The sequence below is a fragment of the Oryctolagus cuniculus genome, chromosome 1, assembly GCF_964237555.1.
Source record: "Oryctolagus cuniculus chromosome 1, mOryCun1.1, whole genome shotgun sequence".
Taxonomy (NCBI): Eukaryota; Metazoa; Chordata; class Mammalia; order Lagomorpha; family Leporidae; genus Oryctolagus; species Oryctolagus cuniculus.
The window spans coordinates 182,045,572-182,058,457 of NC_091432.1; the positions used below are offsets into that span (position 1 = coordinate 182,045,572).

The window sequence follows — 12,886 nt, forward strand, 5'->3', positions numbered from 1 at the left end:
ATTATTTTCATATCTGTCTCTCATCTAGAAGATGTACAGAAAGATACCTATTTAGATGGAAGGGCAAACAAAGAAAAACAAAATAAAAAAGGTATCTTTTGAGTATGTCTATGTTTGGTTACTGATTAATAATTAATTTCAATAACAAACAAAAGTACTCCCCAATTAAATTGTAGACATTTAGTCTATGGATTTTCTGCTTATATAATGTATCATCAGTTTTAAGAGCCAAGATGAAAAAACAAAGAAAACAGATAATAAAGAAATTGAGAATATTCCTGAAGAAATTTAGATCTAGGTTTTCTGTAGGTTAAATTTTGGGGATAGACTACATCAGAAGTCATCTAATTCTTCTTAAAGCATTTATCAAATGAGTAATCAAATATCCTAATATATTACATAGATATAAGAGCAAGCTACTTAGGCTGAAATGGGAAAGGGTTTAGACTGACCACCAGCTAAATCAGATTCGTCCATAGAATCAAAGGGTTCTATAGAAGATAGTCTGAAAATTATCAGACTAGATGATCTCAAAAGCCTCCAAACTCTTGGAACACTCAATAGACAGAGAGCAGTTTCAAACGTATTCACACGTGGGGTGGCGGGCATTGTGGTGCAGCTGGTTAAGCTGCCTCATGAGACACCTGCATCCCACATCTGAGTGCTACTATAAATCCTGCTTCCTACACTTCTGATCCAGCTCCCTGCTAATGTGCCTGAGAAGCAGCAAATGATAACTCAAGTACTTGAGTTCCTTCCACTGACATGGAGACTCAAATGAAGTTCCTCACTCTGAGTTTCACAGTGTCCTATTCCCAGGTGTGATGGCCATGTGGAGAGTGAACCAGCAGACAGAGGATGTTTCTCTCTCTCTTTCTCTGCCTTTAAAACAAAGTAAATAAAGCCTAGAAGGATGGGAGGAATGGAGGAAAGGAAGAAAGGGAGGAAGGGAGAGAAAAGAAGGAAGAGAAAGGAAAGAAAAGGAGGGAGGAAAAGGAATCGTAACAAAAAGGCAAAAACCCCCAAACTTCCATCAGATAGTTCCCATACAGTTATTCTTCAAAAATCAGATAATCCCCACGAAACATAATAATTACATTAAGAATTAAAAAAAGTCATTGCATCATAAATGTGGAAAAGTGGGTCTTCAGTAAAAAAAAAAAAAGTACTTCCTGGTTAAGAGGGAGAAATTATGCACTATCTCACACTGAAAAAGTTTGGAAATTGTCTCAAGATGAGACTAAAATTAATATAGGAATAAAAAACTCAATATGAAAGGTCGGTGTGGTGATGCAGCTGGTTATGCCGTTGGCTACAACACCATCATCCCACATGAGTGCTGGTTCAAGTTCAGGCTATTCTACTTCTGATCCAGCTCCCTTCTAACGTACCTGAGAAAGCAGGGGAAGAAGATAACCCAAGGACTTGGGCCCCTGTCTCACACACGGGAGACCCAGATGGAATTCCAGACTCCTGGCAGTAGCCTAGTCCAATTCTGGCCATTGTAGTTATTTGGGTAGTGAACCAGTGGATGGAAGAGCTCTCTGTTTCTCTTTCTTTCTCTCTATAACTCTACCTTTCAAATAAATCTTTTAAAAATTTTTTTAATTTGAAAATCAAACTTGTTTTACCTGTCAGTTAGATCATGTACAGGTCCCAGAGCATCTTTATCTCTTCTGCAACCATTTTCTTGGTTATGTTGCTTAGGTGTATCTAAGGAAGTAGAAAAACGCATTACTCTTTAATTATGTTTTTACATTCTAATATTCAAAGATCTCTTGAAATTCTCTAAACAAAATAAGAAAAATAACAATAATATGAATACTGGTAGGAAAAGATAATTACTCAATTGTTAAGTATTAGGGTAATCAGCAGGGAAGTAATACAGAGTATCTAGTAATAAGTTTTTATACAAAGACTGATGGTGCATTTCCAAAATATGACAATCCATAATTTTACAGTTTTATATCACCCCGTTTTATGTTTAAATACATAAACCACTTCTACATGAGTTAGCAAGGCCAAAAAGAAAAGTTACCATATTTCAGTGCAGTAATAATGACATCAGTGAGCCTATTAGACTACCACTGTACCTGCCAATATTACACTAATAATGGGAGACAGAAATAAAAGATGGAAACCCTACCCTCAAAAGGTCAGTCTAGGAACAGACAGTGAAGTATTATGTTATACTGCCATAATATTATGACAGAAGTATGCAAAGAATACAAACAGCAGAGGAGACACACCTGGCCCATAAAGGACAGCAGGAAGAAGGTATGAAGGCACTGAATGGAAGCATGGTGAGAAATGAGATTGGTAAAGAAAACCATTACTATGTTACAGATGATTTGATATTGCAAAAGCTTCTCCTCTTTCAACATGCTCACTTCTGAAACCCTTTCCCTATTTGTACATGTATCCAAGGTATCATTATATAAGAAACCAATGTGCATACATGTGAAGTTGTCCTCTTAATCCATCCCATCATTACGCCATTTTCAATTATCTTCTGCACCCACTGATTATAAGAGTACTTCAAAAATCTCATGGAGGGGTCTGTATTGTGGTGCAGTGGGTTAAGCCACTGCCTACACCACTGGCATCCAATGAGCACCAGTTCAGGTCCCAGTTGTGCTCCACTTCCAATTCCACTCCCTGCTAATGAGCCTGGGAAAGCAGCAGAGGTGGGACAAAGTATTTGGGCCCCGACACCCACGTGGGAGACCCAGATAGAGTTCTAGGCTCTTGGCTTTGATCTGGCCCAGCCCAGGCTGTGTGGCAGCCATTTGGGGAGTAAACCAGTGGATGGAGGATCTCTCTTCTACCTCTCAATAACTCTACCTTTCAAATAAATAAAAATAAGTCCTTTTTTTTTGTTTTTTTTTTTGTTTTGTTTTGTTTTTTTTTCATTTTTATTTTAGAGAAAGAGGGGGGGGGGAGGGAAACGGGGAGAAAGAAGGAAAAAATAAGTCTTTAAAAAAAAAAGTTAAAAAGGGTTGGTGCTGTGGCAAAGCGGGTTAAAGCCCTAGCCTGCAGCGCTGGCATTCCATATGGGCACCAGTTTGAATCCCAACTGCTCCACTTCCAATCTAGCTCCCTAATAATGCACCTGGCAAAGCAGCAGAGGATGGTCCAAGCCCTTGGGCCCCTGCACCCACGTGGGAGACCTGGAAAAACTCCTGGCTTTGGATCAGCTCATCTCTGGCTGTTGCGACCATTTGGGGAGTGAACCAGCAGATGGAAGACCTCTCTCCCTCTGTCTCTACCTCTCTCTGTAACTCTATCTTTCAAAAAAAAAAAAATATATATATATATATAATCTTTAAAAAAAGTAATTGAAAATGGAATTAAAAGATTAGTTGATTTGGGCACAAAAATTGTTTTAAAACCATGTATACATGAGAGGGGTCTTTAAAAGATCATGGAAAATACATATTAAAAAAACATGATAGGGGGCCAGCACCATGGCCCAATAGGTTCATCCTCCACCTGCAGCGCTGGCATCCCATATGGGTGCCAGTTTGAGTTCCAGTTGCTCCACTCTCTGCTCTCTGCTATCCAGCTCTCTGCTATGGCATGGATAGCAGTAGAAGATGGCTCAAGTCTTTGGGCCCCTGCACCCATGTGGGAGTCCCAGAAGAAGCACCTGGCTCCTGGCTTCGAATCGGCGCAGTTCCGGTCATTGCAGCCATTTGGAGAATGAACCAACGGAAGGAAGACCTTTCTCTCAGTCTTTCTTTCTCACTGTCTGTAACTCTACCTCTCAAATAAAATAAATAAAATATTTCAAAAAAAAAAAAAAAAAAGAAAGAAAACATGATGGGGGCTGGTGCTGTGGTGCAGCGAGTTATAGCCCCAGCCTATAGTGCCAGCATCATGGTTTGAGTCCCAGCTGCTCCACTTCTGATCTACCTCTCTACTATGGCCTGGGAAAGCAGTAGAAGATGGCCCAACTCCTTGGGGCCCTGCACCCACATGGGAGACCTGGAACAAGCTCCTGACTCCTGGCTTTGGATCAGCTCAGCTCTGGCCATTGGGGTCAGCTGAGGAGTGAACCAGAGGATAGAAGAGCTCTCTCCCTCTCTGGCTCTACCTCTCTCTGTAACTCTTTCAAATAAATAAAATAAATCTTAAATTAAAAAAATTAGAAAACATTATGGGGCCAACGCTGTGGCATAGCGGGTAAAACTGCTGCCTGCAGTACCGGCATCCCATACAGGTGCCAGTTCGAGTCATGGCTGCTCCACTTCTGATCCAGCTCTCTGCTATGGTCTGGGAAAGCAGTAGAAGATGGCCCAAGTCCTTGGGTCCCTGCACCCGTGTGGGAGACCCAGAGGAAGCTCCTGGCTTCAGAGCAACAAAGCTCCAGCCATTGTGGCCATCTGGGAAGTGAACCGGCAGATGGAAGACCTTTCTCTCTCTGCCTCTCCTCTCTCTTATAACTCTGACTTTCAAATAAATAAATCTTTTTTTAAAAACAAAGAAAACATTATGCATGAACTTACAAATGCTTTCACATCTAAACTCATCTTATAACTCTACTTTTCCACAAACTTTCTGAAATGTTCTATATAATGGTATTACTGATGTTTACAAAACATCCCAAAAAACAGCACAAATACAACTCTACCACAAAGTATTAACAACCATAAACTAAAGTTATTATATACAACTACAAACAGCATCTGTTGCTGATAAGCAGAATTGACACATTTGTCTGGCATTTAAGAAAGCTTTTAAGTTAAAAGTTGGAAAGTGAGGGACCAGTATTTTGGCACAGCAGGTTAAGCTACCACCTGCCACGCTGGTATTCCATATGAGAACCAGTTCAAATCCTAGCTACTCAATTTCTGATTCAGCTCCTGGCTAACTCAACTGAGAATATGGAAAACCTGTATGGAGTTTCTGACTCCTAGATCCAGCCTGGTCCAGCTCCAGCAGTTGCAGCCATTCGGAGAGTAAACCAGTGGATGAACAATCTCTCTCCCTCCCTCTAGCTATGTAACTCTGCCTTTCAAATAAATAAATCAATCTTCAAAAACAAGCTAGAAAGTAAAAAAGCATTTAAACAATTTTTATTTTTCCCTAAATGCAACAGGAAATCATTAATGCATTTTTATGCCAGGAAATGAAAAGGATCTATTAGAGAAAGAGCACTGATAACCATTTGGAATAGAAAACAGACTAAATATTAGAGGTAGGGTAGCTAGTATGAACACAATTTAAGAAAAGAAATGATGAAAACTAAATTATAATATTAAAAATGTATTCAGAAAGAGGGCATAGAACATCAGGGCATTTAGGAGATGAACAAAACTGAACTCACAACAGCAAATCAACTTGAAGCAGAAACTACCTCTATCAAACCTTACTAGAATAAATAAAATTTAAGAAAAAGAAGAAATGCCCCCCCAAAAAAACAAATAAAGTATATAAGTCAGATCCAAAGATGGAAAGCTTAATCAGAATAGTAAACTCAAACAAGCACCTAATAAGGCACATTCCAGAATATGAATACTGAAGATTTAACACCTACATTTAACAAGAACCATCATAGGCCACTCCAGCTGGAATCTAAAACAAACACTACCATGAAGCTGAGACACTGCAGAAGCTGCTTTATCCCTAACAAGAAAAGCATAAAAATTCTGCCAACTCATTCAGGGAAGTAACAAAGAAGTTTGCAGTATACCTGGAGCCCTAGGTGAGAATAGGAGAAAGGAAAGAAATGTAAAACTTAGCGAACTCAAAAGCAGGTATAAAATCAATATTACAGGGGCAGGCGCTGTTGCATAGTGGGTTGGGCCTCCACCTGTGGCAGTAACTCCATATGGGCCCCGGTCAGCTCTCAGGTGCTCCTCTTCCAATCTGGCTCCTTGCTGATGGCTTGGGGCCCTGTGCCCACATGGAGGACCAAAGGAAACTCCTGGCTCCAGATCTGAGCTCACAAATATTTTATGGGAGCCACCACTGTGGTATATTAGGTTAAGACTCTGCCTGCAGTGCCAGCATCCCATATAGGCACAGGTTTGAGTCCTAGCTACTTCACTTCTGATTCGGCTCCTTGGTGAAGGCATTAGAGGATGGCCCATGTGCTTGGACCCCTGTGCCCACAAGGGAGACCCAAAGGAAGCTCTGGCTCCTGACCTAAACTCACAAATAAATATTTTAGGGGGCCTATCACTGTGGTGTAGTAGGTTAAGCCTCCACCTGCAGTAGAATGGGCGCTGGTTCAAGTCTCAGCTGCTCTACTTCTGATCCAGTTCTCTGTTAATGGCCTGCGAAAACAGCAGAAGATAGGCCCAAGTACTTGGGCCCCTGCACCTACATAGGAGACCCAGAGAAAGCTCCTGGCTTTGACTCAGCCCAGCTCCAGCAGTTGCAGCCATCTGGGGAGTGAAACAGCAGATGAAAGACCTCCCTCTCTGTTTCTCCCTCTCACCATCTGTTAACTCTGCCACTCAAATAAATAAATAAATCATTAAAAGTAAATATTTTAATAGGAAGCAAATTAGCAAGCACTACATATAGGAGCAGAAGTACCTGAAACTCAAGGGATAACAGAAAAATCAAAAAGATACTATCTGTACATTTAAAATAATTAGCAAAAAACAAAAGAAACTAAAGGTGCCATAATGGAAGATACCACAAAAAAGAACAGGGAATTTTGAAGAAGAAGCAAATAAGCTTCTAAAAGTGCAAAGTACATCCATGAATATTAAAGACAGCTTAGGCTGGCGCCGCGGCTCAATAAGCTAATTCTCCGCCTGCGGCGCTGGCACTCCAGGTTCTAGTCCCAGTCGAGGCACCAGATTCTGTCCCGGTTGCCCCTCTTCCAGGCCAGCTCTCTGCTGTGGCCCGGGAGTGCAGTGGAGGACGGCCCAAGTGCTTGGGCCCTGCACCCCATGGGAGACCAGGAGAAGCACTTGGCTCCTGCCTTCAGATCAGCGTGGTGGGTGGGGCAGCCATTGGAAGGTGAACCAACGGCAAAGGAAGACCTTTCTCTCTGTCTCTCTCTCACTGTCCACTCTGCCTGTCAAAAAATTTAAAAAATTTAAAAAATTTAAAAAAAAGACAGCTCAAAAAGCAGATTAAAGATAAAATGATTAGTGAACTATAAGAGATATCTAAGGATAACATATAAAACAAAGCTCAGAGGCAGAAACAAGTTATGAATATGAATGCGAAGTTAAGAAATACGAAGAGCAAAATCAGAAGTTCCAACAATATGAGTTTGGGGAAAAAAGGACCAAAAGAATGACAGACAAGCATTATTAGAAAAGATGTAGGTAAATAAGTTTGCAGAACTGAGGAAAACACATGAGCCTTCAGAATAAATAAGCACACATAAGTCCTAAATAAAAACGAATCAAAATAAAAGTAAGTCTAAATAAAAGCAAATTATTGTCTCAATGAACCTACATTACAGAAAAAGAAAAATCTTAAAAACAACTAGAAATAAAAAATTAACTACCAATAAATGACAACCTGTCAGGAAATATCTCAGAAATAGAAAGCGGAAAACAATGAGATTGTATGTAGCACCAAAGTGAAAAAAAAAAAAATGTGGTATAATTCTATATCCTGCTAAACTACCATTCAAGAGTACATAAAAATAAAGATATTTGCCCTTTTTTTTTTTTGAGATTTATTTATTTGAAAGTCAGAGTTACACAGAGAGAGGGAGAAGCACAAACACAAAGAGAGAGAGGTTCACTCCCCAGATGGCCACAACACCTGGCTGAAGCCAAGAGCCAGGAGCTTCTTCAGAGTCTCTGTCACATGTGGCAGAGGTCCAGGGACTTGTACTATCTTCTGCTGCTTTCCCAGGCACATTAGCAGGGAGCTAGATCAGTAGTGGAGCAGCCATGATTCGAACCAGCACCCATAAGGTATGTCGGCACTGCAGGCGGGGGTTAACCCACTGTGCCACAGCACCAGCCCCAAAATAAAGATATCTTCATAGAAAGACTAATATTGTACTATTTATTTCCCATTACTAAAAGAACTATATACTTTGATATAAATTCCTCAAAAGGAAAAAATAGAAAAATAAGGTGGGAAGATCAATAAACACGTTGGTAAATCTAAAAACACAATGAGTATTAAAAATAATTTATATCAACATCTTAAAAAATTGGCAATGACTCTGAAATAAAAGGCATTAAGGGGACCAGCACTGTGGCACAGTGGGTAAAGCCACAGCCTGTTGTGCCAGCATCCTATATGAGTGCAGTTCAAGACCCCGCTGCTCCACTTCCGATCCAGCTCTGTGCTATGGCCGAGAAAAGCAGTACAAAATGGCCCAAATCCTTGGGCCCCTGCAGCCACATGGGAGACCTGGAAGAAGCTCCTGTCTCCTAGCTTCGGATGGTCTCAGCTCTGGTCATTGCAGTCAACTGGGGAGTAAACCTGTGGATAGAAAACTTCTCTCTCTCTCTGCCTCTCTCTCTCTGTAACTCTGCCTTTCAAATAAATAAATATTTTTTAAAAAGTCATTGAAAAATAAAAAACAAATGCAATAAGCAAACCTTCTTTGAATCCAGTGTCAAAAAAATTAACAAATATTTTCAAAACACGTTTGTGGGATAATAAAAAAATAGGGGGAGGGCACGTAGCCTAGCAGTTAAAATGCACAAGTCTCACAATGGAATGCCAAGGTATGATTCCAGTGCCAGCTCCCAATTCCAGCTTCCTATCAATGCAGACCCTGGAAGGCAGCAAGTGATGGCTCAAGTAACTAGGTTCCTTGCACCCACGTGGAAGACTTGTATTGCATTCCTGGCTCCTATCTCTGACCCCAGCTCAGCCCCAGCAAAGTGCATTTGGATGGTGATTGAGCAGAAGAGAGTTCCCTGTTCCTCTACCTCTCCAATTAAAAAAAAATATTCAAAAACTTTAAAAACAGCATTATATAGTTAAATCACACATATAAAAATTATTTTTATGAACACACACCTGTTCTAAGAATAAGAATAATGGTTACTTCTGTGAAACTTATAAGAATGGGATCAAAGGGGGGGCCATTGCAGTGGCGCAGCAGGTTAAAGCCCTAGTCTGAAGCACCGGCATTCCATATGGGCGCCAGTTCTAGTCCCCACTGCTCCACTTCCGATCCAGCTCTCTGCTATGGCCTGAGAAAGCAATAGAAGACGGCCCAAGCACTTGGACCCCTGCATCCACGTGGGAGACCGGAAGAAGCTCCTGCATCCTGGCTTCGGATCGGCGCAGCTCCGAGTGTTGCAGCCATCTGGGGAAGTGAATGGAAGACTTCTCTCTCTGTCTCTATCTCTCTCTGTAACTCTTTCAAATAAATAAAATAAATCTTTAAAAAAATGGGCTCAAAGAAAAGTAAATATCCAAGATATATCCACATATGTACTTTTTCTAGAAGTTTTTCGTAAACCTTTTTTTTATTTGAAAGGCAGAGTTACAGAGAGAGAGAGATCTTCCATCTGCTGTTTCACTCCCCAAATGGCTACAACGGCCAGACTGGGCCCAGCTGAAGTCAGGAGCCTGGAATTCCATCTGGGTGTCCCACGTGAGTGGCAGAGGCGCAAGTATTTGGGCCGTCTTCTACTGCTTTCCTAGGGACATGAGCAGGGAAATGGATCCAAAGTGGACCTGCCAGGATATGAACCCACGATCATATGGGATGCCAGCATAGCAGATAATGGCATAACTCACTCACTACATGCCAGCCTCTGCATATGTTCTTTCTAAAAAAAAAAAAAAAAAAGAAAGAAAAGCAAATACTACAAAGTTCTGACAAAGAAGGGTGTTTGTTATACATACATTTATAATATTATTCTCTGTACTTTCCAATGTGCTGAAATAGAATTTTTAAAAACATTTTAATAGCAAATAATGGAGGGGCCAGTGCTGTGGCATAGCAGATAAAGCCGGTGCTGCCCATCCCATATGAGCACTGGTTCAAGACTCAGCTGCTTCACTCAGATCCAGCTCTCTGCTATGGCCTGGGAAAGCAGGAGATGGCCAGAGACCTTGGGCCCCTGCACCAGCACGGGAGACCCGGAAGAAGCTCCTGGCTTCTGGCTCCTGGCTTCGGATCAACGCAGCTCCAGCCATTGCAGCTATCTGGGGAGTGAACCAACAGACAGAAGACCTCTTTCTCTCTCTACCTTTCCTCTCTCAGTGTAACTCTGACTTTCAAATAGATAAATAAATCTTAAAAAAAAAAAAAGTAAATAATGGGCGCAGGCATTCAGTACAAGAGTTAAAAATACCACTTGACACAACTGCATCCCACATCAGAGAGCCCCTACTCCCCTTCTGATTCTAGCTTCCTGATAATGTACACTCGATCACATTGAAGGCTCCCAACTATAGCCTGGTCTGGCCCTAGCTATTGCAACATACAGGACATGAACCAACTCCAGCCACTGTGGCCACTTGGGGAGTGAACTTGTAAATGGAAGACCGCTCTCTCTCTCTCTATGCCTCTGCCTCTCTGTAGCTCTGCCTTCTAAATAAACAAATAAATCTTTTAAAAAATTATTCCATTCATATGAAAACCTAGAATACAGAAATTTAGAGACAAAAAATATTTTAGTGGTTGCTTAGGGCCAGGGGAGCATAGGAGGCATGGTAGGGAATGGTGACAGCTAAAGGATATACAGTTTCTTTTTCAAGTGACAAGAATGTTCAAAAAAAAAAAAAAAAGGAATGTTCAAAACTGGTAATGGCTGCATCTATCTACAAAAAAACTACTCAGCTGTAGGCTTTAAATGAGTGAATTGTATGGTATGTGAATTATATCTCAGAAAGGTTTTTTTAAATTAATTAATTTATTTGAAAGTCAGAGTTGCACAGAGACAGAGAGAGAGAGAGAGGCAGAGAGAGAGAGAGAGAGGTCTTCCATCTGCTGGTTCACTCCTCAATTGACCCCAATGGCCAGAGCTGCGACAATCCGAAGCTAGGAACCAGGAGCTTCTTCTGGGTCTCCCACGTGGGTGCAGTGGCCCATCTTGTACTGTTTGGGCCATCTTGTACTGTTTTCTCAAGCCATAGCAGAAAGCTGGACTGGAAATGGAGCAACCAAGACTCAAACCAGCGCCCATATGGGATAACTGTTTTTATTTATCAATAAAGTTTTTATTAAAGAAGAAAAAAAAAAAAAGATGACTCCAGCATTGTGTTGCAAAAGTTTAAGCTACTGCTTGTGACACCAGCCTACCATATTGAAGCGCCAGTTTCAGTCCCAGCTATTCTACTTCCCATCCAGCTTCCTGCTAATATGTTTGGGAAAGCAGCAGATGATGGCCAAGTTCATGGGTTCCTGCCACCCACACAGGAGACTTAGATTGAGTTCCAGGTTCCTAGCTTCAGGCTGGCCCAGCGCTGGCCACTGTAGCCATTTCGGGAGTGAACCAGCCAATCTCTATCTCTCCCTCTCCCTGAAACTCTGCCTTTCAAATAAATAAATCTTAAAAAAAAAAAAAAAAAAAGAGAGAGAGAGAGAGAAAGAAAAAAGAACAAGCCAGATACAAAAGGCTACATATTATATGATTCCATTCATATTAAAATTCCATATTTATATGAAACAAGAAAATCCATAGAGACAGGATGTAGATTATTGGCAGCCAGAACCTGGAAAAGTAGGAAATAAGGAGCAATCACTACTGAGGATGGGATTTTCTTTCAGGATCTTAAAAATGTTGTGGAACTAGACAGTAGAACAACTGCACAACACTTTGAATTTACAAAATGCCAATGAAGATATAATGACTGAAATGTTGAATTTTATGATTAAGGAGGAAAACCAAATGATGAACTATTACAATACTGAGAAACAATGATGGGAGAAAGGGGTTTAAAGGAGAAAAGGATAAATAACCAACCTGGAAGTGAAGCAGGATACTTAAAAAGAATACTCCTCGCATATACTTCTTCTGAAGCAGGATCAAATGAAAGGGGAGACATAGGCGGTAAAAGATCCACAGCCTTTAAAGACAAAATTCATAATTCTAAACACATTCGCTAACTGCCACAATAACAATGATAAATTATGAGTGGATGATTGTTTTTGCCCTAAAATATAAGCACCAAGTAGATAACTTATAACCATTTTTTAACCAATTATATTTGGAAAAAGGGGCTTACATTGTCCTCTAAGTCTCAATCGTCATGGTACTTCACATCAAGAAGACAGTCTAGGGGAAGACAAACAGCACAGCAATCAAGCCTCCACTTGAGGGGCCAGCGCTGTGGCATAAAGGGAAAAGTTGCCACCTGCAGTGTCAGCAATCCCATATAGGTGCCAGTTCAAGTCCCAGCTGCTCAACTTCTGATCTAGGTCTCTGCTATGGCCTGGGAAAGCAGTGGAAGATGACCAAAGTCCTTGAGTCTTTGCACACTTGTGGGAGATCCAGAGGAAGCTCCTGGCTCATGGCTTTGGAATGGTGCAGGTCCAGCCATTGTGGCCATCTAGGGAGTGAACCAACAGACTGAAGACCTTTCCTTCTCTGCCTCTCCTTCTCTCTCTGTTTTAACTCTTTCAAATAAATAAATAAATCTTTAAAAAAAAAAAATAGACTCCACTTGAAGGGCCAGTGCTATGGCACAATGAGTAAATCCGCCGCCTGCAGTGCCAGCATCCCATATGGGCACCAGTTCAAGTCCCAGCTGCTCCACTTCTGATCCAACTCTCTGCTATGGTCTGGGAAAACAGTAGAAGATGGCCCAAGTCCTTGGGTCCCTGCACCCGCATGGGAGACCTGGAGGAAGCTCCTGGCTCCTGGCTTCAGATCAGCCCAGCTCCAGCTGTTGCGGCCATTTGGGGAGTGAACCGGTGGATAAAAGGCGTTTGTCTCTCTCTCTCTGCCTATCCCTCTCTGTAATTCTTCCTTTCAAATAAATCAAT

General features: G+C 41.3%; 1 protein-coding gene across 4 annotated transcripts in view; it reads right to left on the reverse strand.

The window, feature by feature from the left end:
- The window catches only part of HAUS6 (HAUS augmin like complex subunit 6), a 53,175-nt gene that overhangs the window by 15,953 nt on the left and 24,336 nt on the right, over positions 1-12,886 (reverse strand). For all 4 annotated transcript variants that reach the window (XM_002707973.5, XM_008254372.4, XM_070052752.1 and 1 more), the window contains 2 exons: positions 11,865-11,967; positions 1,632-1,713 (listed from right to left, as the gene is read on the reverse strand). In XM_002707973.5, the coding sequence (XP_002708019.2) occupies positions 1,632-1,713; positions 11,865-11,967 (185 nt within the window). The remainder of the gene's footprint in view (positions 1-1,631; positions 1,714-11,864; positions 11,968-12,886) is intronic.